We start from the raw sequence: 23,851 nt of genomic DNA, 5'->3' as shown, positions 1-23,851 counted from the left end.
TTGAATGCTTAAATATGTCTGAGTGACTTGGCATTTTTGGATGGAGTGGCTTACAAATATCATGCAGCAAATGTTAATCTGACCTCATGAATATTTCTATGATAGGGGAATCATTCCGGGCTACTGGAGCCAAGAAAGACATACTTAAATCATCACCACTTTCATTACCCAGTCAACTGAAGCGGAAATTTTAATGAAGAGATGGGAAAATTCAATGCTAACAATGTGGGAACAAATGTTGGTGGAGTATCCTGCCTATCCTCACTGCACTACTTTTCATTTAGAGGAGACACGGGGCCTTAGGTGGAATCAGCAATTAAAGAAAAATCTTCTGCTCGTCTCACCTGACACAGAAATCCTCATGGATGCCTCCAGGGGTCTGTTGTTATCCAGAGCCTGGCTCAGCTGGATCTCTCCTGTGGTTTGGTTCAGCAGGACTAAGTTCAGCTCGTTCCCCATCTCAAAGCTGTAGTGGAGCTGATCTGAGACATCTGGGTCAAAGGCCGGGATGCGCCCAATTACTCCAGTGGGGAAGCTGCTTGACTTATCAGTTACGTAGTTGTTGAAGATAATCTGAAAGTTTTTGAGCACAGGCACATTGTCATTCTTGTCAATGAGTTTGATGTGCACGGTGGCGCGGCTGACCAGGGGAGCGGAGGTGGCCTGCACCACAATGACATACTCAGATCTAATCTCATAGTCCAGGTCTATTAAACCGGTCAGTTCACCGGAGAAAATATCAAGCTGGAACACCTCTGGAATATTACCCTCGACTATTTGGTACATAATTTGTGCATTGCTGCCTTCATCTGGATCTGTGGCTGATATATGTGCTACTACTACGCCTATGGGGCTGTTCTCTTCCACCATTATGTCAAACTCATCTTTCTCAAAAACAGGAGGATTGTCATTTACATCTAGGATGGTCACTTGAATGTTTATTGGGGTTTTCAGAGCAGGCACACCCTTATCCACAGCAAACGCCTGCAGGTTGTAAATGGGCACATTTTCCCTGTCTAACCGGCGCAGTGTGCGGACAATGCCAGACGTGGATTCAATTATGAAATCTCCGTCACCATCCTCTCCTCCCTGGAAGGTGTAGAAGACGCGCCCATTGAGCCCGGAGTCTCGATCTGTGGCAGAAACCTGAACCACGCTGGTGAACACTGGCACATCCTCCATCACAGAGCCCACATAGTGGTCTCTGAGGAAGCGGGGGGAGTTGTCATTAACATCGTTCACTAAGATCTCCAGGTAGGTGGTGTCAGACTTCTGTGGGATGCCGTTATCCCGAGCTGTGATGGCTAATGTATAGGAAACCTGGTCTTCATAGTCTAGCTCCATCTGGGTGGTGACAGCGCCGGTGTCGGGGTCAATGTCAAACTGAGGGATGCTGTCATCCATAAAGTAGGTGATGCGTGCATTCTCCCCTGTATCTTCATCTGTGGCACTTATTACCACAACAGTGGTTCCCACAGGCCTGTCCTCATTGATATTGACAGTATAATGTGAACTCTGGAAAACAGGCCGGTGGGTGTTGGCGTCTGTGACATTTACAAACACTTTGGCAGTGTCAAACCGTGTACCATCACTTGCAGTGACACTGAGGACATACTGGCGTTCCAGCTTGTAGTCTAAGGGCAGCGCCAGCGTTATCAGCCCACCCCCGCTCTGGCTAGTGATGGAAAACCTGTTCCGGGTGTTGCCGCTGGATATCTGATATGTCACCACACTGTTGATGTCCTGGTCCACAGCAGAGACTGTGACCACACTGGTGCCCACAGCAGCATCCTCATTCAGTCGCATGTAATACGCCTTCTGAGTGAACTCGGGGTTGTTGTCGTTGACATCAAGAATAGTCATGCTGATGCTGGCCGAGGACGACATGACAGGGTAGCCGTGGTCTCGGGCCTCCACTCCAAAGTTGTAAAAATCTACACTCTCTCTGTCAAGCTCGGCTGCCACCACAATCCATCCGGTGCTGTTGTTAATGGAGAACGGGAAGTTGGGCGTGGTTTCAGTGAGGCGATACTCCAGCCTGGAGTTATCACCTGAATCTGCATCGACAGCTTGGATGTGAATGATGGAGTAGCCCAGAGGCACGTTCTCCAGCACAGTGGCCTGAAACGGGGTACTGACAAAAATGGGGGCATTGTCATTGACATCCAGCACCTGCACTGTAACCAGGCCACTGATGTTGGAGAGTGGCGGACGCCCTCCGTCCTGAGCTCGGATTCTTAGTGTGTATTCTTTATTGGCCTCATAATCCAGGTGGCTCACCAGGTCCATCTTGCCAGTCTGAGCATCAATATAAAACTGTCCCCTGGTGTTTCCACTCATGATGCTGAAGTGAACGACTGCGTTGCTGCCTCTGTCCTTATCGGTGGCAGTAACCTGTAGGATTTCTGTGTTTGGGGCCATATCCTCTGGCACCTGGACCACATAGCGCTTCTCACTAAACTGTGGAGCATTATCATTATCATCCTCTACCACAATGTGAACTGTCGCTGTGGTGCTGCGAGGGCCAGGGTCACGACCTTGGTCATTTGCCTCAACCAGCAGCATGTAGGCGTCCACCTCCTCTCTGTCTACCAGACCTTTGGTGCGGATTACCCCAGACCTCGAATCAATCTCAAACACATCATTAGAGCCGTTACTGTTGAGGACGTGGTATAGGATGTTGCCGTTGACAGGTGCGTCCCCATCAGTGGCCCTCACAGTCAAAACCTCGTAACCTATTTCTAGATTCTCCCTGACGCTCTCCTTATAGTCTTCCTGCTCAAAAACGGGGTCATGGTCGTTAGTGTCACTGACTGTAATAGTGAGAGTGGCCATGGCTGTGCGCCGGGGCGTGCCATGGTCAACTGCAGTCACACGGAACACATGGGTGTCTTTTGTCTCCCGGTCCAGCACCTCCACAGTGGAAACAGCCCCGCTGACTGGGTCCACTGCAAAAAGGTTGTTGGAGCGGCTATCAAACAGAGCCTCTATAAAATACTCAAGCCTGCCTGCCTCTCCCTCATCCACATCCACTGCTTTCAACACAACAACAGGAGTCCCAGCTGGCCTATTCTCTGGCACAGACACTTGGTACATAGGGGGCTGAAACTGGGGGCTGCTGTTTACACCTCTCCTCCTCCTGCTGCTGCTCACAATGCCTGCATCAGAGTGGGCTGCCTTTTCTAGCAGCTTCCCCAGGTGCCTCTGCCTGAAGGGGCCCTGACCTACACGCCAGTGGATGGAGATGCGGTTAACTTTCGGCTGCGCTCCTTTTCTGGTGAATTCATCACAATGCAAGTCAAGCTCCAGGAGTGTATCAGGTCTCCAGCACAGAGTCTCAGACACAAACAACTCCCCCTGGGAAAAGTAAAAGTCACGGCTATTGGTCACTGTGCAGCGGATCCGGCCGCGGATCGGAGCGCCAGGTAGCAGATCCCCCACTCTGAATAAAGCAGAGCCAGCTTCGTGGCACTCTACATGGTGATGGCTGTGGGAAGTGAACAAACTGAGGATGTCGATATCCCACTGAGATTTCCTCTTGGGCTTGTTTGAACAGTTCCTACCGTGAACATGCACATCGTACTGACTGGTGAGCAGATGCCTGTAGCCAGACCCGTCCTCCAGGTCCGTGCAGTCCACAACAGTGTAGATTGTAAAGGGGTTTGAGCGGAGTGAGGGGCAATTTACAAAGTCCGACAGGAGCACAATGCCCGCCGCCGCGTCAGTGTCAATGAAGCTCTCAGTGAATTTGGGAGCGATTACCTGATCCAAAGTACACCGTGCGCCCCGCTCCACGCCGGCCACCACCGTCCTTGGCCCCGCATCCTCACTGATATGAACAGTGAAACAATGCGACAGGGAAACGAGTTTAAACCACCAGAAAATCAAGAACAAATCCCATTTAGTGAAGTGCATCGCTCCTCAGTTGTGTTCACCCGGGGTTTCGGAGTGGGAATTTCAACAGCCCTTTTCCTCTTAAACTTTCCGTCTGTGCGTTTCCCTTTGTTGCAGAGTAGCCATGCTCTCAGCGCACTTCCCGGGGGTTCATCCAGTTGAATTTGGAGACAAACCGCAGTAACCTTGGCCGGAGCTTCTTGTCCAAACACACCGGCAGCAACAACACCTCCACTCCGTCCGCGCAACTCCGCATGAATGGTAAAAATGGCTCCTGCTATCCCTGCGCCTTGAGGCTTCTCATTACCATAAACCTATGTGTGTATGTGTGAGTGAGTGAGTGAGTGAGAGAGAGAGAGAGAGAGAGAGGGGGGGGGGGGGGGGGGGGGAGAGAGAGAGATGGGGGGGGGGGGGGGGGTCCTCATAGTTTGTTGAGGATATAAACAACCATTTTTTATTAAAGAAAGGTTATTTGTAACGGGAAGAAAACACTGAGGAACTTTTCAAACCCAGGGGTAATAAAACTGTTCCAGCCTCAGATTTGGCCGTGATATCATGCTCTTGTTTACACACAGCGAAAAAAAAGCTGGCTACTTTTCTATTTGAAAAGTTTCTTTATCTATTCAGTGAATTCACCAATGTCCCACAGATTGACAGATAATAGTCTCTTCACGTTTTTTGTCTAATACAACGTGTGTGACTCAATTTGTGTAATAATAAATAAAGTAATATAAATGAATTTTATATTGATTTTGTTCCACGGAAGCTGTTTTTATACGCCTGACATTGCGCTGAGGTAGGCTATTATAGGGGAGTATTCCTCCCATACCATCTTCATCATCTTCTTCGTTGATGCAACATGCGTTCTGCCATAGGAAGAGCTAAACAGCTTAACTATAATATTAGAATATACGAGGAAACAGCTTTAATTGAAGTTGCGTGCATGGGTTAAGAAGGTCTGAGGTGCTGCACAGTATTTTCTACCTGATTACCGATACAAATACGTGAATTTGTTGAAAACAGTGCACCTCAGTTGGAGTTTTAAAATTCATGGGGAGTTAAGAGGTCAACATCTGAAAAAATTAAAGGGATTTGTGCATGGGTAAAGACATTTTCAAGTGTAGTGTCTCAATTTTCCACTTAAAATGACGAAATTAAAGGTAAAACTAAGGTCATATTAAGGGTTTTGTGCTTCACAGAGACTTTTTTCCTTAAAGTATGGGATTAGGGGTCAGTCTGGAGATTAAATGATAGGGCGCACAAATTACATCCATTAGCAAAGGCAGATTAACTCAGTTTAGGTTAAAGTGGGATTCACAAGGAGGAAAACAACAGCGCAGACACTCACTGATGAAGAGTGTTAAAGCAGCAAAATGGAAGCCGGACTGATGTGCTGAGCTCGACTGACACCTACTGGACAAACTGAGGTCGTACAGCTACAAGTGGTAAGAGCTGCCTCGTTCATTCGTAATGGTAAGGCATGTCCATAATTATTTTTTCATCTATTCCGCAGCATGGAGAAAACTAATGGAGCTGCTCTGTAACCTCTGTTAAAAATAAATCCCTTGTCATAAAACTGAGCTGTCCTGACAAGCGCCACCTAGTCTGACTCTGAAAAAAAGAATCATAATCTGTCTGACTCTGGCCCTGTCCAGTGTGCTTATATCTGTCACAAAGCCATAAATAAGGCATATGGTCAATTATGGTGATGTGACTAGCATGAAAATTATGTGGTATGTATTAAAAGCACATTTTTCATAAGGATCCAAGTTATTTCAGATGGATGGGGTCACAGCAGTGAAGCTGCAATAGTCTACCTTTGGTTCATTAAAGATTTATGGGAAATAAAAGACTCTTATTACTTTCCCCGGGATATGCAGTGTCTCAATAAAAGTAAAAAAAAAAAAAAAAAAAAAAAAAAAACCCAGGGAAAAAAAATCAGTAACAAGAAAGAAAAGATGATTAATAGGATTGTCGACACAGGATAAGAATCTTCTTGGTACGTTCTATTTATGATTTACCAAAATGTCAACATTCTTAACATTCAGTAACAGCAGTTAAAAAGAAACTTGTTCTGGTGTATATATTAATGTGATAAAATCTGGATGGCCACTGAGTGTGGCCAGAGTGGCATGACATTGCTAGTCCAACCCTTTACTTGTCATCTGATATCTGAAATGGTTTTGATATTATTTCCACTTTTGTTATGAGTAAAGTCATTTTTAACACTGTTCCTACTTAATCAAACTCCCCGATTTTTTGAAGACTTAAGATCTTGGATTTCCATGACGTTTATAAAGAGAAAATATTTTCCTTGACGAAAAGCAGACTTAAGATTCAGATGGCTTCGTGAAGTTTGACTTTTTTTTTTTTTTTTTTTAATCTTTTTTTCCCTGCAGGGCAAGTGAATCCAATGGAAATGAATATTTTAACTATCTACTGTTTTTTTTTTCTTATTTAAATAGTGGCAGACAGAATTCCATGACATTGCATGACTTGTCACAAGAATTTATTAAATTCCCTGACCTTTTCTGTCACTTTTAAGAATTGCAGTACTTTGCAGAAACTTAATGACCTGTGAAATCTGTTTTACACCACCATCTCTTCTAAAAAAAAAAAAAAAAAAAAAAAAAAAAAAGGGTGCAGGGAATCAGTGAAATCAATCAGCTAGGCTTCAGCTTCTCAAACTTTACCGATGTTATTCACATCCCAGGACAACAAAACTAGCCAGAAACAGCATACTTTACTTGACTAGTCCTTTAAAAGAAAAAAAAAAAATGAACATGTCAATAAGAAATGTGAAGTAGATAACAAAAAAAGAAGGACCAACCATAGCTTTTTACTGTTTTTATTGTTGCTGGAGGCTCTAATACAATATGAATAATAAGCTTTACAAAATAAAAACAAAACAAAATACAACAAAAGATTCCCCTCCGAAAACGGAAACAGTCAAAGGTTTCCGCTGAGACGCAGAGACAAAGTGTGACCCCCAACAAGGACAGAGGTGAGGAGAGATAAGAGTCGAATAGCCAAACAGAGGGAAGGGAAACTGTCATGTTATACACAGTGTAAGGGGGTGGGGCGGGGGCTTGATGACATGGGTATACACAGTGAATATAACAGTCCATCCCCATGTTTTATGAGTCTACATTTCCACTGACTGCAGCCCCATGCTCCCACAGGCTCACATGCATGCGGACAGAGTGGAATGAAGAGTAAACCACTGAGTAACACAAACGTAGGGCCATCCTCTCTCATCCTCAGAAGAATGACAGATACATGGACAGCTAGATTTTTATACAGATATATCAGAGGGTGCCGTACACGTTTGACAAAATAGGAGCAAGAAATAAATTTGATGTACATGACTATCTGATAGCCCCGCCAAAGGCCTGCCCCCACCTACGTTACAGTCTGTGTCCGCCCCCGTTCCCCGTTCACTGTAGGTGAGAGCAGGGCCAGTGTCGTTCATTTCAAACTGACCAAGGACACATCAGCTGTGAGAGCATCAAGGATTATTATTAAAACGATGCTCACACTGTAAGATTATCTTTAACCGTCGTCGTAATACTATAATTTTATTCATAGCACGAGAGCCAGAGGGGTGAAAGAGAGACGAGGAGCGTGAGTGAATGGCTTCATGGCGGATGAGATGCATCAAAACAAATGTGACAAAAACAAAATGGAAAAAAAAAAAACAAATAAAAAGCTAAGCATTTTCTCCTTTTTTGTTTTCCACGAATGAACGAGAGTGCAGCACAGAAACAGGCATGGAGGGAAAGACAAAAAGAAACAGAAAAGATGGCAGAAATGAGGCGGAGAGAGAGAGAGAGTGAGAGAGAGAAAGAGAGAGAGAGAGAGAGACAGACAGACAGAAAAAAAGAATAGCATCTCTAGCTTTGCTGTTTGCGTTTGAGTGCCTCCATCAGGTCGTTCTTCAGAGCCTCCTGCTTCGACTTGTCAGCCAGAGTCTGAACACTCCTGAGAGAGAGAGAGAGAGAGAGAAAGAGGGAGAGAGAAAGAGAGTCAGTGTGTGTGCAGCATCAGATGTGAGTGCAGCATGGTAGGGTGGAAGGTTTTTCCAGACTAAGCCATTGAGACTCTCTCTGCAGATCCGAGGGAAAAGGAAATATTTGAGAGTTCCTTCAAAAATGTTAGTTATGCAAACATCGCAGTCCAACTCTCCTTCACTGCTGAGAGAAGACAGTTAGCGCTTCACTCACTGAAATTATTACACACACTACATGTTCATACACCACATGTGCAACGTTAATGTCAGGCAAGTTAACTTTAAAAAAAAAAAAAAAAAAAAAAGCTTTCTGTCATGCAGCTGAATCATCTTCTCTTACTTATAAAGGAAACAGTCTCTCACAGAGGTTTACTGATGAGGTGCTGATGGACAGAACAGTAAACAAAACCTGCACAACATGCTCAGTCTCTCACACACTCTTGGGAGCATGCAGGAATGTACACACAACACAACCACACATGCACACCCACACACCGAGTACAGACCGAGGGAGGAGTGGTGTGGTCTTAATTTAAAGCTACAGTAAAGAACTTTTACATATAAATAAACTTTTGCTGCATTCACTCTGAGGCCAAACAAGTTCACACAATGATGATTACCAAAGTTCAATTTTGCTTTAGAGTGTTGGGTTGTATAGTTCCCTGGGTGTTATGTGAGTTCAAGTGGTGGTGAAATATCCTCATTAGTTGCTCTGTGCTCCCCTGGGCTGCTAATCCAGAATACTCTGTTTTTATCTCCCCACTTACTTCCACAGCCCTGCAAAACCCTTTCCAAATTAACACTTAATTATTATTTCCTGCAGACACTACCTGCCAGATCTACTTTCAAATTCAAAGTAAAGGAAAGTAACAAGAAAGAGTTCTTTAATCTTCTCAAAAAACGGGTACCAAGACATGTTCATTTTTTATATTGGGATAATCTGGTTTGTTTGCATTTATTTATGTGCTGAAAGTATTATTTTGGGACCTGTTTTGGTGAGTTATTGAAGTGAATTGAGAGATACAAATACAGTATTGTGGATTAGCAGCCCTGAGTAGCTAATGAGGACATTTCACCACCATGTGGACTCACAGCACCTCCAGGTATCTATACAACCCGAAACTCTGCAAAGTTCAATTTTTCTTGAAGTCACCCACCAATAAAAGCCGGTGTCTGAGGCAACATTGCACCCTGGCGCACAGCTGACCTTTAGTGACGTGATTTACCTCAACCCCACTTCACATTTCTACTGCAACTGTAAAACTGAAATTACAGCATGGCTACTTATCTCATCTGATGCCTCTAATACCTTTTCTGTTTACATGTTAAGATTCGCCTCTTGTCATTTCTCAATTTGTACACCCTCAATTCTTTTCCTTGCGTTTTAGTCTCCCGTGCATGAGATGTGAGTGATGTGATGAGTGATGCAAAAGGATGTTGATGTCACAAGGTTTTCTACATAAAGTGACACCATATGTAGCAATCTCAACTGCATAATATAAGTCTATCTGGTAAAGCTTCAAATGCCCAACCTAAAATTAACTTTGAGATATTTGTGAGTAAATAGTTAGTTATATTACAATGGCACGGCAGCAAACGCACATCGCCTCAGATGTAACCAAATCATGTCGACATAGTTTCACTGTTGAGGAAAATAAACTAAGAAATATGGAGAGAGAAAAAAAACATGCTTTGATTGTTGATAGCCTTCTGGTTCAGTTCCCGATGGATGTGACAGCTTTTCTGTTCAAAATTACACAACAAAAAGTGAAACTGTTGTGTCACAAATAATGATTTGGGAAGATGTCAAGACATCTGAAAACCTTTATCCTTTTGAACCCAATTATCAAATATAAACCTTGGAATGCCATGAATAAATGTCACTTTTACGTCAAGAGAAACACCTGAAGGCATGCAGTCACATTTTATCAGACATTGACTGCACCATGATTGCAAACGCTAGATGTAAAGTAGATGGAGAACATACAGTACAGGCCAAAAGTTTGGACACACCTTCTCATTCAATGTGTTTTCTTTATTTTCATGACTATTTACAGTGTAGATTCTCACTGAAGGAATCAAAACTATGAATGAACACGTGGAGTTATGTACTTAACAAAAAAAGGTGAAATAACTGAAAACATGTTTTATATTCTAGTTTCTTCAAAATAGCCACCCTTTGCTCTGATTACTGCTTTGCACACTCTTGGCATTCTGTCGTTGAGCTTCAAGAGGTAGTCACCTGAAATGGTTTTCACTTCACAGGTGTGCCTTATCAGGGTTAATTAGTGGAATTTCTTGCTTTATCAATGGGGTTGGGACCATCAGTTGTGTTGTGCAGAAGTCAGGTTACTACACAGCCGACAGCCCTATTGGACAACTGTTAAAATTCATATTATGGCAAGAACCAATCAGCTAACTAAAGAAAAACGAGTGGCCATCATTACTTTAAGAAATGAAGGTCAGTCAGTCCGGAAAATTGCAAAAACTTTAAATGTGTCCCCAAGTGGAGTCGCAAAAACCATCAAGCGCTACAACGAAACTGGCACACATGAGGACCAACCCAGGAAAGGAAGACCAAGAGTCACCTCTGCTTCTGAGGACAAGTTCATCCGAGTCACCAGCCTCAGAAATCGCAAGTTAACAGCAGCTCAGATCAGAGACCAGATAAATGCCACACAGAGTTCTAGCAGCAGACCCATCTCTCGAACAACTGTTAAGAGGAGACTGCGCCAATCAGGCCTTCATGATCAAGCTAGGAAACCACTGCTAAGGAGAGGCAACAAGCAGAAGAGATTTGTTTGGGCCAAGAAACACAAGCAATGGACATTAGACCAGTGGAAATCTGTGCTTTGGTCTGATGAGTCCAAATTTGAGATCTTTGGTTCCAACCGCCGTGTCTTTGTGAGACGCAGAAAAGGTGAACGGATGGATTCCACATGCCTGGTTCCCACTGTGAAGCATGGAGGAGGAGGTGTGATGGTGTGGGGGTGTTTTGCTGGTGACACTGTTGGGGATTTATTCAAAATTGAAGGCACACTGAACCAGCATGGCTACCACAGCATCCTGCAGCGACATGCCATCCCATACGGTTTGCGTTTAGTTGGACGATCATTTATTTTTCAACAGGACAATGACCCCAAACACACCTCCAGGCTGTGTAAGGCCTATTTGACCAAGAAGGAGAGTGATGGAGTGCTGCGGCAGATGACCTGGCCTCCACAGTCACCGGACCTGAACCCAATCGAGATGGTTTGGGGTGAGCTGGACCGCAGAGTGAAGGCAAAAGGGCCAACAAGTGCTAAACACCTCTGGGAACTCCTTCAAGACTGTTGGAAAACCATTTCAGGTGACTACCTCTTGAAGCACATCGAGAGAATGCCAAGAGTGTGCAAAGCAGTAATCAGAGCAAAGGGTGGCTATTTTGAAGAAACTAGAATATAAAACATGTTTTCAGTTATTTCACCTTTTTTTGTTAAGTACATAACTCCACATGTGTTCATTCATAGTTTTGATTCCTTCAGTGAGAATCTACAATGTAAATAGTCATGAAAATAAAGAAAACACATTGAATGAGAAGGTGTGTCCAAACTTTTGGCCTGTACTGTATATGTCTAAAAGACCTCTGCATAGGAGGATACTCTGGTGTTTCCTCTCTCAAGCCTCCTTGGGAAGCCTCCTCATTCCTCATTTAATAAACTGAAACATCTTTTAACATGGAAAAGAGAGATCAATTTCCAGGTGATGAGCTGGAGTCGGAGGAGGAGTGAGGACACACAAAACTGAGAAATGAGAAGAGACAACTCAAAGAAAGTTCCCTGACCAACCAGGAAGTACACTTCTCAAGCTGTGTTTAATTTACTGCCACAAGGGGGAGACAAATCACACAGAACTGTAAAGTCCTGTACTGCTGGATCAATCAAAGTGAGGAAGATATTTTTAACATTTCAAGGGTTTCATCTTAATCTCTGTCAGTGGCTCAGTCTGTTTCCTGTGGCCTGGACTGCTACAAACTTCACATGCGATTTAAATCCCACATGCACTTTGAGTAATTTCACTGACCAGGTTGCTTGATTTTTATTGTCCTTTTGTTTATCTTTGACTGTGTTTTCTACTTAGGTGGTAGCACTGGGTTAATTATAGCTTCATAGGGTTCCTCTTAGATAAAAGGCACATCCATATTTTTGGAAAGACATTTATGATGCTCCCTGTTATTCAATTTTATTTCTGCATGGCTGTACAATGTATGACATGTGCGTGCTCTCTGCAGCCTTACGCTGAACATAAATCTCTCTAAATTACACTCAGTTCATCTCAAGGAGCACATGCTGAAAATATATATATGGTGCTCAATATATCTTGCTGCTGGACAGCATATGAACAAGACAGGCTAGTGGTTAAAAAAAAGGAAGAAGAAAAAAACAGAAGAGGATGCCTTTTGGGTCTTAGGCCAGCATAATAGAAAAATCTATAAAGCTATCCAAAGCTATGCAAGTTGCTTACATTTGCACCCTCATATTTACAGGAAGTGGATGAATAATATGACTGAAGCTGAGAGGATGACCATATGTTCATATTTTTGCATGACTGAACAAAACAAAGAGTGACAGACTAAAGGCTTTTCTCTGCCACATTGAAACTCTAGGAAACATATTCTACACAATAAGGTTCATTTTATCAGGATTTGCTTTAAAATAAGATATTAACTGTTTTATTTGTGTCACATAAAAATTAAGTTTAGCGGTCTGTCTTTGGTTTATCAGCTTAAAAACTGTGCAACATGCTAAGTTTGTATAAAGGCCCTAAAACAGTTTTCCTATGTGACTGCTGTGGTTTATGCAACAGTTGTCTGTCTCAAACATTTATTCAGCTGTGTCTTTAAAATTCAAATTTTGCTTTAAATCAAGCTTTGGGGAAAAAAGGTACATGTGGAGCTATGGGGTTTTAGATGTCTTCTCAGTAGTTGTGAGTGACAAGCAACATTTTTCTTTGTTAAACTTTAGTCACAAGCTCTTACACACACACACACAAAATACACACGTCCCGTGCCAGATTGTACCTCTGACCCTAGTCAATGAAGATCTGGCGCTGGGTAAGGACCTGCGACAGCTCTTTCTGGAGCTGCCGGTACTTTTGGTTATCAGGCAAAGAGTCAATAGATCTGGAGCACAGAGGAGAGGCAGAAGGGGAGGAGAGGCAACAGAGAGTTGACAGGAGAATGGAAATTGATGATAGCAAGAGAGATGAGGGAGGAAAAGGCAATGACAGAAGGTAGAGATGAGACAGCAAGAGGAGGATGAAGATCGGGAAAGGGGGAGTAAATGACACGAGTACAGGAAAAAATGATGTTTAAAGGGAAGAGGACAGTGGTAGGGCTAAATAAAAGTATCAGAAAAGAAATAACACAAAACAACACAGGAAGTAAGAAAATGTAAGAAGCAGGTCAACAGATGGTGAGACAAGGGAAATGCAGGATGAAACTCAAGGTAAAACTGGTAAAACTTGAAAACAGAGTTCCTGCTGAGTGGCAGTGCTGTGGAGAGAGAACAACACAAACAATCTGTATGGTATTACCTTAGGCCATTGACAATGTCCTTGGTCTTCCCAAAGTAGATTTCATTCAGCGTGGAGCGAATCTTGTTCTCCATGTCCTGTGACAAGAAAATAGACAGTCCTCATTCATCACTATTAATATGATTCCTAGCACGAAGCCTCATTTATTTCTTGACTGGATCTGAAGATTCATTACAGTCTTGAATATGGCATCATAATACACTGTAGAGACATTACTGCAACTGAACAGTACTGCTTGATGCAGGCAGTCAAAAAGGTGTTAACCAACTGATGTTATTAATAGCTATACACACTTCAACAAGGCGTCCGATGTTGGCGATGTGCGGTGAGGACTCTCCAACTGTCTCATCTTTTTCCATCTGTGGGTGGAAAAGAAGGAAATTAAAGAATAAATAAGTCATAGCTGGGTGAGTAAACTGACAACAATCTTCAGCACACACTTCAACACACACACACACACACACACACACACACACACACACACACACACACACACACACACACACACACACACACACACTTACCTGTCTTGTAAGGCTGCCTCCGAGGTTCATGGTACCGGAGCCGGTCTTGGTTGTCTGGAGCCACAGCATCACAGTGGAGGTGAGTTTGTAGTGAGCCGTGCGTCCACTAGACTTCTCCTGCAAACAGAAAAACCAACCAATGAGATATTACTCATACGATGTTTTGATATTCTGTTTGAATGCAAAGGTGGGGTCAAGCATTAAACTATAGCGGGTAATAAATTACAAGAAAAAGCAAACATTAGGCATTTCAGTAAGGTGACGGGCCACCACAAGCTGCCAGAACAACCTCAGTGCTCCTTGGTATAGAGTCTCAAAGTCTCTGGACTCTACTGGAGGGATGAGGCACCACTCTTCTAAAAGATATTCCTTGATTTGGTGTTTTGATGATGGTGGTGCAGTGCTGTCTAACACATCGCTCAAAAATCTCCCATAGGTGTTGAAGTTAGTTGAGATCTGGTGACTGAAGGCCACAACAAAAGATTTACATTATTTTCATCCTCATCAAACCATTCAGTGCCCCACTCAACATAACTTTGTCTTGATTTACCGTGAATCTTCCCTCTAAGGGGAGAAGTGGAGTCAAACCACGCCAGGAAGATGCCTCCCACAGCATAACGGAGCTAACAGATCCCTTACTGTAGGGGTCAGTCCTTCAAGCATGGAGCATTCTCCTAGTGGACGCCACACGTGCACTCACCCACTTGTCCAGAATAAGAATGACTCATCTGACCACATCACTGTTTTCCACATCTCTGTAGGCCAGTGCCTGTGGTTCTGGGAGCTTCTGGTGGCTGAAAACCTTACTAAGATGATTTATGTTGGTTTTTCCATTACTTACAACAAATTAAGTTACTCACCTGCACCTCCACCACATGGATGGAGTCCCAGCACCCTTTGATCTTCTTGGATCCATCACCAGCCTTCTTGATGAGGATAACCCCAGCAAAGCCATGATCCAAGTCCCAAAGGTACACAGAGGACACGCCACCCTCAAAGTACCTGAAACCACATGGGGGCGATGTTTTCTCAAGAACAGGCAAAACACTGGCACTCCATGAGACTAAAGGTAGGGATGTGGGAATGGGTGCAACAATTTTGTACCAACAGAGCCAAAAGGTTTTTTGACATTTAGTTAGTCCACTGAACCACATATGTGTGAACTATATTTTGTTTTCCCTTCACCGCAGTTCTTGCACCTGAAGCTTTTTTTTTTTTTTTTGGCGCATGATACGAGACAGCAAACATATTCAAAATGTGGAACATGGACAGCATTGGACAACGCATTTGACCTAAAAAAAAACTTGGACCAAAAAACTGACCTTTCCATGAGCTGCATGCAAAGGTTTTATGTCTTTACGTTGCAAAACTTTTACAGAGCACTGGCAAAAGCACATTCATTTTGTGTTAAATTCTTTGCGCAGGTTAAAAGAAAAAACTTGAATTCTGAGTTCAACATTTTAAAGTAAAACTGTGATACAAACCATACTGTGGCCTGAAAACAAATGTACAAACAGTCTCAGTCATGACCATATGTTGTGCTGGTACTCACAGGTCTCTGTACTGGTCAAAGGCATTGTTGGCTTCCACCTCAAGTTTCCTCAGGCGGGCTGAAGGCATGGCGCCGTCATCAATGGGAGGTTCATACTTATTACTCCATGGGGATCTGAAACATTAAAGAGTACAACAGTATGCCTCACACTGAACAGTCTACAGTGTTGCTTTCTGTCTAACTTCAGGGTCAGCTGTAATGGCAATTTAAATGCAGCATGGGTTTCAGATTAATGCCCACTGAGCTCCAAACAATGGTAAAACTTCATTTGGTTGATACAGCAACAATGGTCAGCTGCCACACAATTTTTTGAGAAATCAACATTTGAATTCCTCATTTATTTCTATTAAACCATATATTATATTACATTATACTATATATAATTTATTATATTAAGTTTTTAGTCTCTGTCCCTGCTGACCACTGTACACTGAGCCAACCAAATCAAAGCACAACAAAGACTGTGAACAAAGCCACTGGTTTTCAAAGTGGGGCACCAGGACCCGCAGGTGACCTTAAGGAGCTTTAAGGGAGTCTCACCAAAATGAGGAATACTTTAATTTTAAACTGGTTTAATTCACTAGAAATTGTAGAAATGTATGAGTGCTTATTTTAACAATATGTTTTAATAACTCATTCTGAGACTATTTGTTAGTGTTGTTATGGTGGACTAAGATATCTTTTTTCATGCTAGGGTACCTCAGGTAATGAAAGTCAAGTGAGCATGAAATAATATGGCAACCCTTGAACTAAGTGATAGCAATTAAATTTCTATGCACATGTTCTACAGTTTCTGAAAAAATGAAACATTTTAAGTTCAGAGTGCCTGTCAGTTTGCGTCAAAATGCTACATTATGTTGCACTGCATGACAAACCTATTCTAACGTATCCACCTAATTCGGTGGATAACTTAAGCAAGTATTAAATTCACACTCAGTACCTGATTCTGTGAATAAGAATAGAAATGAAAGCAGGTGGGATGACATATTTCTATGCTTTGATGAAAATTTATTTCAGCCAGTACAAATTTTTCTTGGCAGGTAATTTGATTTAGTTTTCCAAAAAGCCAAAAAGTACATTTGGACACTGTTTGTGGCCCATATTCCCACCAGAGATTAACAACTAGTGATGCAATTATTGTTCCTCGTTCACAGTTGTTGTACAGTTAAGGACCGAACCTGTAGGAGTCGCCGTCTCGGTTGTAATCGCAGAGCAGGTAGTCTTTCCCCACCACCTTGTCCCGGGCAATCTTGAGGGGCTGGTCCACAGAGGAGAGGAGATCCTCACACAGACTGGGCACCTGGACGGATACACACACACACACACACACACACACACCAGATTAAAACAATGTGTCCTACTGCACAGTCACTTCAATATGGCTACTTTGTCTAAGCCTCCTTAAAACATTAAGCAACAACCTCAAACATCAGATTGAGTTTCTTAAGATAGTAAATAAAATAAAAAAGGAGCAGCCTTTGACAATGCAATCTACCTGAAACAGATGCCAGCATGTTGCAGAAAGAAAAAAAAGACTGCAGGGAAAAGGTTGCTGAGACTGTTCAAGACAAGCAGACTAGACAGAGAGACAGGAGAATCCTGGCATTTGATATCCTGGACTCATTTTTGGTTGAAAATGTCTTTGAGCTCTTTCCTTCCTCTCACATTCCAGCTCCACTTGATAAGCAGAAATGGTTTGGAGAAATGCTGGAGCAGTGCTGGGGGAGGAGGGGGGTATCAATGGGTAACATAATATTTAGAGGATAAGGGGGTACAAATTACTTCTCACAGACTGACATGGACCCCTCCTCTATATCCCCCTCCATCAGAACATCGACACAAAGGAGGCCCTGTTCCCCTGACACAGTCCCCCACACCTGGCAACCCCGATTGGGCGAGACAGGGAGGGGGACAAAAGCTGCTGGAGAGAGTGTGGTAGGGAAGAGAAAGAGGAAAATCGAGACCAAAGAGGCAGAGAAAGGGGAGAGATGTGGGAGCGACAGAACAGAAAGGCTACGGAGGTGAACTCAGGTGATTCTGACCACTCGGGAAGCGTTTGTGCAGAAATGGTGGGGCCAAGAGCGCCCGAGCAGTCGCGGTGATTGACAGCTGTGTTAATAATCACTAACAACCAGACACAATGAAGTGAGCGAGCGGACAGCTGGTGTCCAAGGGAGAGGGGTTAAAGGTGAAGGAAGAGGAAGGTGAGCAGGTTGGGGTCTAGTGGGAAGAGCGGATATGCCCACGAAATAATGTGCCGTGCAAACACTGGTCAAAGTGTGATTTGATTTGTGTCTGATTCAGCTTAATTTGGCGGACTCAGTTGGTACCTCACTGTTAAATGTACAGCACAGAATGATCTAGCAGCATCCAAGCGTGCAATTAAGTTGTGCAGCAAACTATAGGTAAGAATTAAGGCGATTTTAAAGGCAGAAATGCAAGTTGTTTGAATGTTGCTACATCAGCAAAGGGAAGTCAAACAAATTTGTGAATCTTGCACCACTACGTAAAAATAACAGCACAACAGAAAATGCTGAAAATAGCACAAGAAACCCAGATCCTGCTAAGATGACAGGGTGATGTGAAACAACCCTTAGTGCAACTTGCATAATAGGGAACTTACCAACAAAACCACAGATCCCCCGCCCCCACAGACCACACACATCTCATGCTACTGAGTTGACTCTAGACTACGTCTATCAGTGAACCCAGGACATAAATAGTACTCTAACAATGCTTGCACCTATTGTTTTTATCATTTATTTTGACATACAGAAACCAATCCATAACACATTTGCACTTTTCCAATTAAATCCTGCCCAGGATGGTTTTAAGTTGGCATTTTACTTGAATTCAGCAAAAACAAATAAACCAGAAGAATTTGTCAGCTCGCACCTATATTGATAGTGCTGTTGCGCTGCTTTTTTCCCTTCAGCATAAATTCTGAGGCTTGGACAGCTGATCAATTGTCCGATTGCTTTTAGCTTGGTGGGTGTTGTAGGGAATGCACCGAGGGGAGCTATACGCATTAGTCTTACTAGTTTCCTTCAAAGCAACCCACTGTGGCTTTAATTTTTCATCCCCTTGCTTTTTTAACCTGTCCAAACTTTCTCACTTCTCCATCCTGGCAGATGAGGCTGACTCCAAACTGAGAGGATTGGCAGCCGTAAAAAAAAAAAAAAAAAACCTACTGTGAAAAATGTTTGGTTATCCCAGAATAAATAAAGCAGCATTTTATTTACATTCCCTTTGGAGGTTAACATGCATCCTGATGTGGTTTTGTGTGCATTTTGTCTGTGTGGGGATTTGTTAGGATACCAGAGGACAGTAACTCACCAGGTCGATGAGGTCGCTGAGGTTCTTCTCAATCTGCTGGGGAGGCAGACGCCTCATCAGGTCCAGGGCACAATCTAGCTGCTGGTCATTCTGAAACACACATCACACAGAGAGATCACATATTTGGTCATCAATACCATAGCTGGGGTGGAAAAAAATATGAAAACATCTGACTCCAGTAGAAATACTATTAGCTTGCTGGAATTTTACACAACTAAAAATCAAAAGTGCGTCATTAGTGCAATTTTTCCTATGTAATTCCAGAAGGACAAGAGGACAGCATTCAATTCAATTTTCCCAATTAGTAAAATTAGAAATATAAAGTTAAAGTCCCCAGACAAAGGAAAACTAGATTACTCTTCTCTTCTTTACTGACAGGCAATTGTCCAGTTTCTGATAATTGTGAAGAGCCACAAAATTTGTACTCCCTCTAATGGATGTGATTCACTTACAGTACAACACTTCAGCAAACATGTAAGCAAATGTAAAATGAGTCCACAAAAAAGCTAATCGATTACAATAACAGGAGTTAATATAATTAGTTATCGCCAGAGGTGAACTATACTATCAACAAAATACAGTATAACACATCAGTTCAAAGCTTTACAAAGGAGCAACTTTCTCAGCAACTTAAAAGACATGGTGGTTTGTTTGCTTCATCTGTGACACGGCATGTGGGTGTATGCTAAATATGTTTATAAAGAGGATATTTGTACAAAGCTAAAACTCTGAAAGAACCTGTATTTATACAGCTTTGTGTGCTGTCTTTGTTAGCTTTTTTCAAAGCAAGGTTGTGTCTTGGGAGTGCATTTATCGGTGTTTTGCCTTCTTAAAAATGGCTTTTTGTAAGAATTAATTGCAATTTAAGAACAAAACTGACAAAATGAAAATTCTTATAAAGAAAAAGAAGTTAGAGAAATGAAAACTGCTGCATTTATTTTGCATTATCAAAAGCAAACTACAAGACTGTTGTATTTTTGTAACATGGTTAAAGCTGTGAGGGGAATGAGTTTCAGCACTTGTGTTTTGACACAAATAGGAAGTAAACAAATCTCCAAATACTGACCAGTAAATGCAATGATATTACGTCTACGGATCTGAGAGTCCTACATGTTTATGGAAATTCATAAAACCTGCTGTAGAGCAAAAAGCTGAAGTTGTTAAAGTTAACGTTGCACTGGAAGTTATTTTTTATGGACACAATACCAGTGTTACTGATACTTAACCAAAATACCTTTGCACTGTTTCTCACTACAGCTGGAGCAGAAACAAATATGGAGAGGAACAGTATTCTGCTTTTTCATCGTAATTGTAAAGTTCATTAACATGTAGTGTGGATTCAAGCTGCCTTCAGCAAACTGGACCAAAAGACTTTTCTTGCACACTGCAGCACCAAATGTTTGATTTAAATTGCTTAAAATGAACTGCCTCACACCCGTGTAGGAGATTTTTCTAAAAAAAAAAAAAAAAAAAAAATCATGACAAATCTGCACTATGTAGACTAATCCTCTCTATTTTGAAAAACAGGCCATTTCATTTGAACATTAAATTTAACAGGTATAACCACTAGAGCAGCAATAACTAGTAAAAAAGCTGATTAACTGCCAACTATTTTGATAATCGATTAATTGTTTTAAGTAATTTTTAAAAGGAAAATATCCAAATTGTCTCAATCCAGCTTCTCAAATGTTTTTTTGGATCCTTTAATCCTCTATGACAGTAAACTAAATATCTTTGAGCTGGTTGGGACAAAACAAGACATTTGAAGTTGTCACCTTGGGCTGGTGGAAGCTTAATCAACATTTTTCACCATTTTCTGAGATTTTATGGACCAAACAACTAACTGATAAACCAAGAAAACAATCGACAGGTTACATGACAGTGAAAATAATTGATAGATGCAGCCCCAATCCCCTGCCCTGTTCATTTTTTCCTTTGAAATCTTCTACACAGCCACAGTGAACTGCTCTGATGAAAAGCTGACAGCTGTAATTACGACAGCCTGCTACATTCTGTATGAGGGTATGAGAGGAGCAAGCCTGGTAACTGGGGAGAAATACTCACACCCTGACAGGCAAACTCTGCATGCTCCTTCAGATTACAGACACAACATTTCCAGGTCACTGAACTGCATAGTGCTTATGATTTGTCATGAATATTCTGCAGGGAGGGAAAAAAAATCTCAATGGGCCCCCAAGTAGTCATTAATGAATGTAATGACAGCCTTAAACAGCAGCAACCCTAAAAATCTTTTCACGGTGTACAAGTCAACAACTTCAGCTGAACCCTTCTGTGGTTGCATTAATATTTGACTTGTTTGCAGAGACTAGTGTTGTTAAGGCTAGTTCTATCATGCACCTCAACACATAGGGTCGGTGTGGTCAAGCTTTGCAATAAACTAGGCTTTTCTTTGTGAAGTGAGCTTAAGCCTTTCAAGTGTATGATGTTAAAATTCCTCACAAAAAATACCTTACTGAGACAGCCTTGGTTGTACAGTAGTTTGGGGGTAAACTGCATACAAGATATTTAACTGTTCTTTAACCAGACCAGTCAATTATGAACAAATTGTTATTTAAAATGATGGCCTGGGAAGAAGCAGAACAGACGAGACCACATAGCAGAGCCTTCCCCCAGGGGTTTCTCTGACTTAAATATGCAGTGAGCAGCAGGATATCAGTGTGCAGGGAAGAACAGGCCAGCCACAACATGAAACCCCTGAGAAATGTGCAGGAAAATGTAGGAGCGTGCAATACTAGGAAGGGTCAAAATATGTTTTTCAACTAACCCAGGCAACTAAACACCTAATCTAATATTAGGTTATTCTCAGCATTATCAAATGGTACCATCATAAAGATATTAACTTTGAGCTTTATGTGCTCTGTAACAATCTAAATATATTTCCTCATGACTGCTGCTAGAATGTGACAGGACCTGAAATCTTCTGAGCGTTATCTTTTAGTGTTAACATTTCCTCTTACCAACCAGTGCTATTTGCTGAACACCCTCCACATGCCATAATGAGAATCCCGAGAGCTATAAAGTTACAGAGAAAAATACTACCCGAACAAGATAAGAGCAATTATTTCCATCACAAAAGACAATGAGAAAAGTACAGCACAATATCAATAGCAGTCAAAAAGGAACCCACTGCACCATTTAGCACTGCTAAGCCAAGTTCCCTGGGAATAGAGATTGCACCTGCATTGGAAATTGTTTGAAATGATACGTATCAATGAGCAAAATGTATTTTCTGAAGAATTTGCTTGTTCTACCCCTTCCACAGACTTACAAGTTCAAAGTCTGAGGCTTCCTGCAAAAGGCTTAATCTGTGAAGTCTAACATTCATGTACAGTACATCAACCTAACAAACTATGTGCAGCTGCGGGCCAAGTCAAACAAGAATAACATTTAAAAGGAAAGACCCCTCTTTCTGTAAACATTTTTTCTTAAGGTTGACCCTGAACATAGCAGAAGTTTCTAAACCATGTCTTGCATGCCTCTGCCTCTCCTGCAAGCTGCTTTTTGTCTGTCTTAAAAATCTTCCTCAGCTGATGAATCTTTCTGCTCCGTAAGACACCTTCAGCGCCTCTTGACGCTGTGTTTACCAATGCTCCTGTCTCCATGTAAACACTAGCTCAGACCAACAACTCCTGAGGTCATGCCAGAGCAGCGAGGCTGGGCCTGGATGGATGGATGAGGTGAGGCTGAGGAGGAGTGTGGGCGACTGGGGAGGAAAAACACCTGGTCCTCCCAAAACATCCATTAGACACTTCAGACCATGGGCAAGAATCACAAAGTACAACGAAATACATCTGACTATAAGCCTTAACCTAAACAATGTGAAAGCTTGACATGTGATTCAGGCATGTAAGAACAGTAAACCCAAACAGTGCTTTCTGTCAAATATAAATATGACCAATAACAATGATGCAACTGTCATAAGAGCTTAAGAGGAAGGAGAAAGGTCAGAAAATAAGTCATGATTTAAGAAGCGCAGTCGCTACTAATGCCTGGGGCACGTAAGACTTGAAAATGGCTTGGTAAACTGTGACCAAAACTCGCAGGGCAGGAAAAACTTTGCAGGACAGGGTAGCCGCTAGTCATGGTTAGGAATAGGAGGAGCAAGAAGTCTTATTATAGCGACAGGCAACCCGGCGCTTGTCTATTTTAACCGTGCGTGCGTGTGCGTGTGGCGTGCACGGCTGGTGGGCAGTGGGCTCTATGTGTGTGTGTGTGTGTATATATGTGTGTGTGTAATGGGGCTATTCCATTACGGTATTCACAAACTTGTTTCAAATCCAAAACATCCTGTGCTAACTTTATGTTGCAGCCTACGGAGCATCAAGCTGCCACTAGCTAGCCCGCTAACTAGCTAGCTTCACTAACGGTTGAGCTGTAACTGACAAATGCGACTCTTTAACCAGCTAAATCATTTATATCCGTCGCGATAGGTTTGCAAACTGTCTATGTGCATCAGTGATTAATATGCTACTCTCAAGTTACCACCAAGCACTTCCTATAAAGGACAGCTAACGTTAGCCTAGCGTAGCTTAGCTTAGCTAGCCAATAACGCTTAGTTAGCACTAGCAGCCAGCAGCCCCACCAAAACCCTACCCCATCCCCGTCTCCCCAGCCCGGGGCCCTCACCATGTCTGCGGCGGTCTGTGGCGATCTCAGTGGGGCGGCTACGATTTCACCGATGACTTTACGCTTGAGCCTCGCTGTGCTTTTACAAATCGCTCCTCTCCGCTATTGTTGTTTTTTCGTCCCCACCGAATATGAGATGTTTCTGTTCGCCTCCCTCACAGAACCCAACCCTGTCAGCGAATTCACTTCCTCAACCGGGGTGCAGGAAGGAGGCAGGAGAGAGAAAACAAGCGGCTGCTTGCACGTCCGGGTCACCGTGGTCTTTCTCCGCAGCAGCCAATAGCAAAGTAGCAAGTAAGGCATTGCCAAGTATGG

General features: G+C 42.6%; 2 protein-coding genes across 4 annotated transcripts in view; both read right to left on the bottom strand.

Moving 5' to 3' along the window:
- Window positions 1-4,164, bottom strand: part of celsr2 (cadherin, EGF LAG seven-pass G-type receptor 2) — a 61,887-nt gene extending 57,723 nt beyond the window's left edge. For all 3 annotated transcript variants that reach the window (XM_030050634.1, XM_030050636.1, XM_030050637.1), the window contains exon 1: window positions 345-4,164. In XM_030050634.1, coding sequence (XP_029906494.1) covers window positions 345-3,915 — 3,571 coding nt within the window. In that variant the 5' untranslated portion in view covers window positions 3,916-4,164. The remainder of the gene's footprint in view (window positions 1-344) is intronic.
- A 2,562-nt stretch (window positions 4,165-6,726) lies between these two features.
- Window positions 6,727-23,773, bottom strand: capzb (capping actin protein of muscle Z-line subunit beta). The gene is made up of 9 exons (XM_030050745.1): window positions 23,537-23,773; window positions 18,890-18,979; window positions 16,732-16,853; window positions 15,554-15,667; window positions 14,862-15,003; window positions 14,002-14,118; window positions 13,771-13,836; window positions 13,478-13,554; window positions 6,727-7,875 (listed from the first exon to the last, which is right to left on the bottom strand). Exons 1-9 carry the CDS (start codon window positions 23,537-23,539, stop codon window positions 7,788-7,790), a joined length of 819 nt encoding a protein of 272 aa, XP_029906605.1. The 5' UTR covers window positions 23,540-23,773; the 3' UTR covers window positions 6,727-7,787.
- Between the last annotated feature and the right edge of the window lie 78 nt (window positions 23,774-23,851).

Source organism: Myripristis murdjan, chromosome 5 (genome assembly GCF_902150065.1).
Source record: "Myripristis murdjan chromosome 5, fMyrMur1.1, whole genome shotgun sequence".
NCBI classification, from domain to species: domain Eukaryota; kingdom Metazoa; phylum Chordata; class Actinopteri; order Holocentriformes; family Holocentridae; genus Myripristis; species Myripristis murdjan.
The sequence above is the reverse complement of the archived record's forward strand: the minus strand, read 5'-3'. Positions and strand labels throughout refer to the sequence as shown.

Bases quoted from the DNA above. Each gene is read 5' to 3' on its own strand.
- capzb (XM_030050745.1), bottom strand. The intron at 16,854-18,889 runs GTGAGTTACTGT...GTATCCGTCCAG, and splicing joins TCAGCGACCTCATCGACCTG to GTGCCCAGTCTGTGTGAGGA. The intron at 13,555-13,770 runs GTGTGTATAGCT...TTCTTGTCACAG, and splicing joins ACATCGGACGCCTTGTTGAA to GACATGGAGAACAAGATTCG.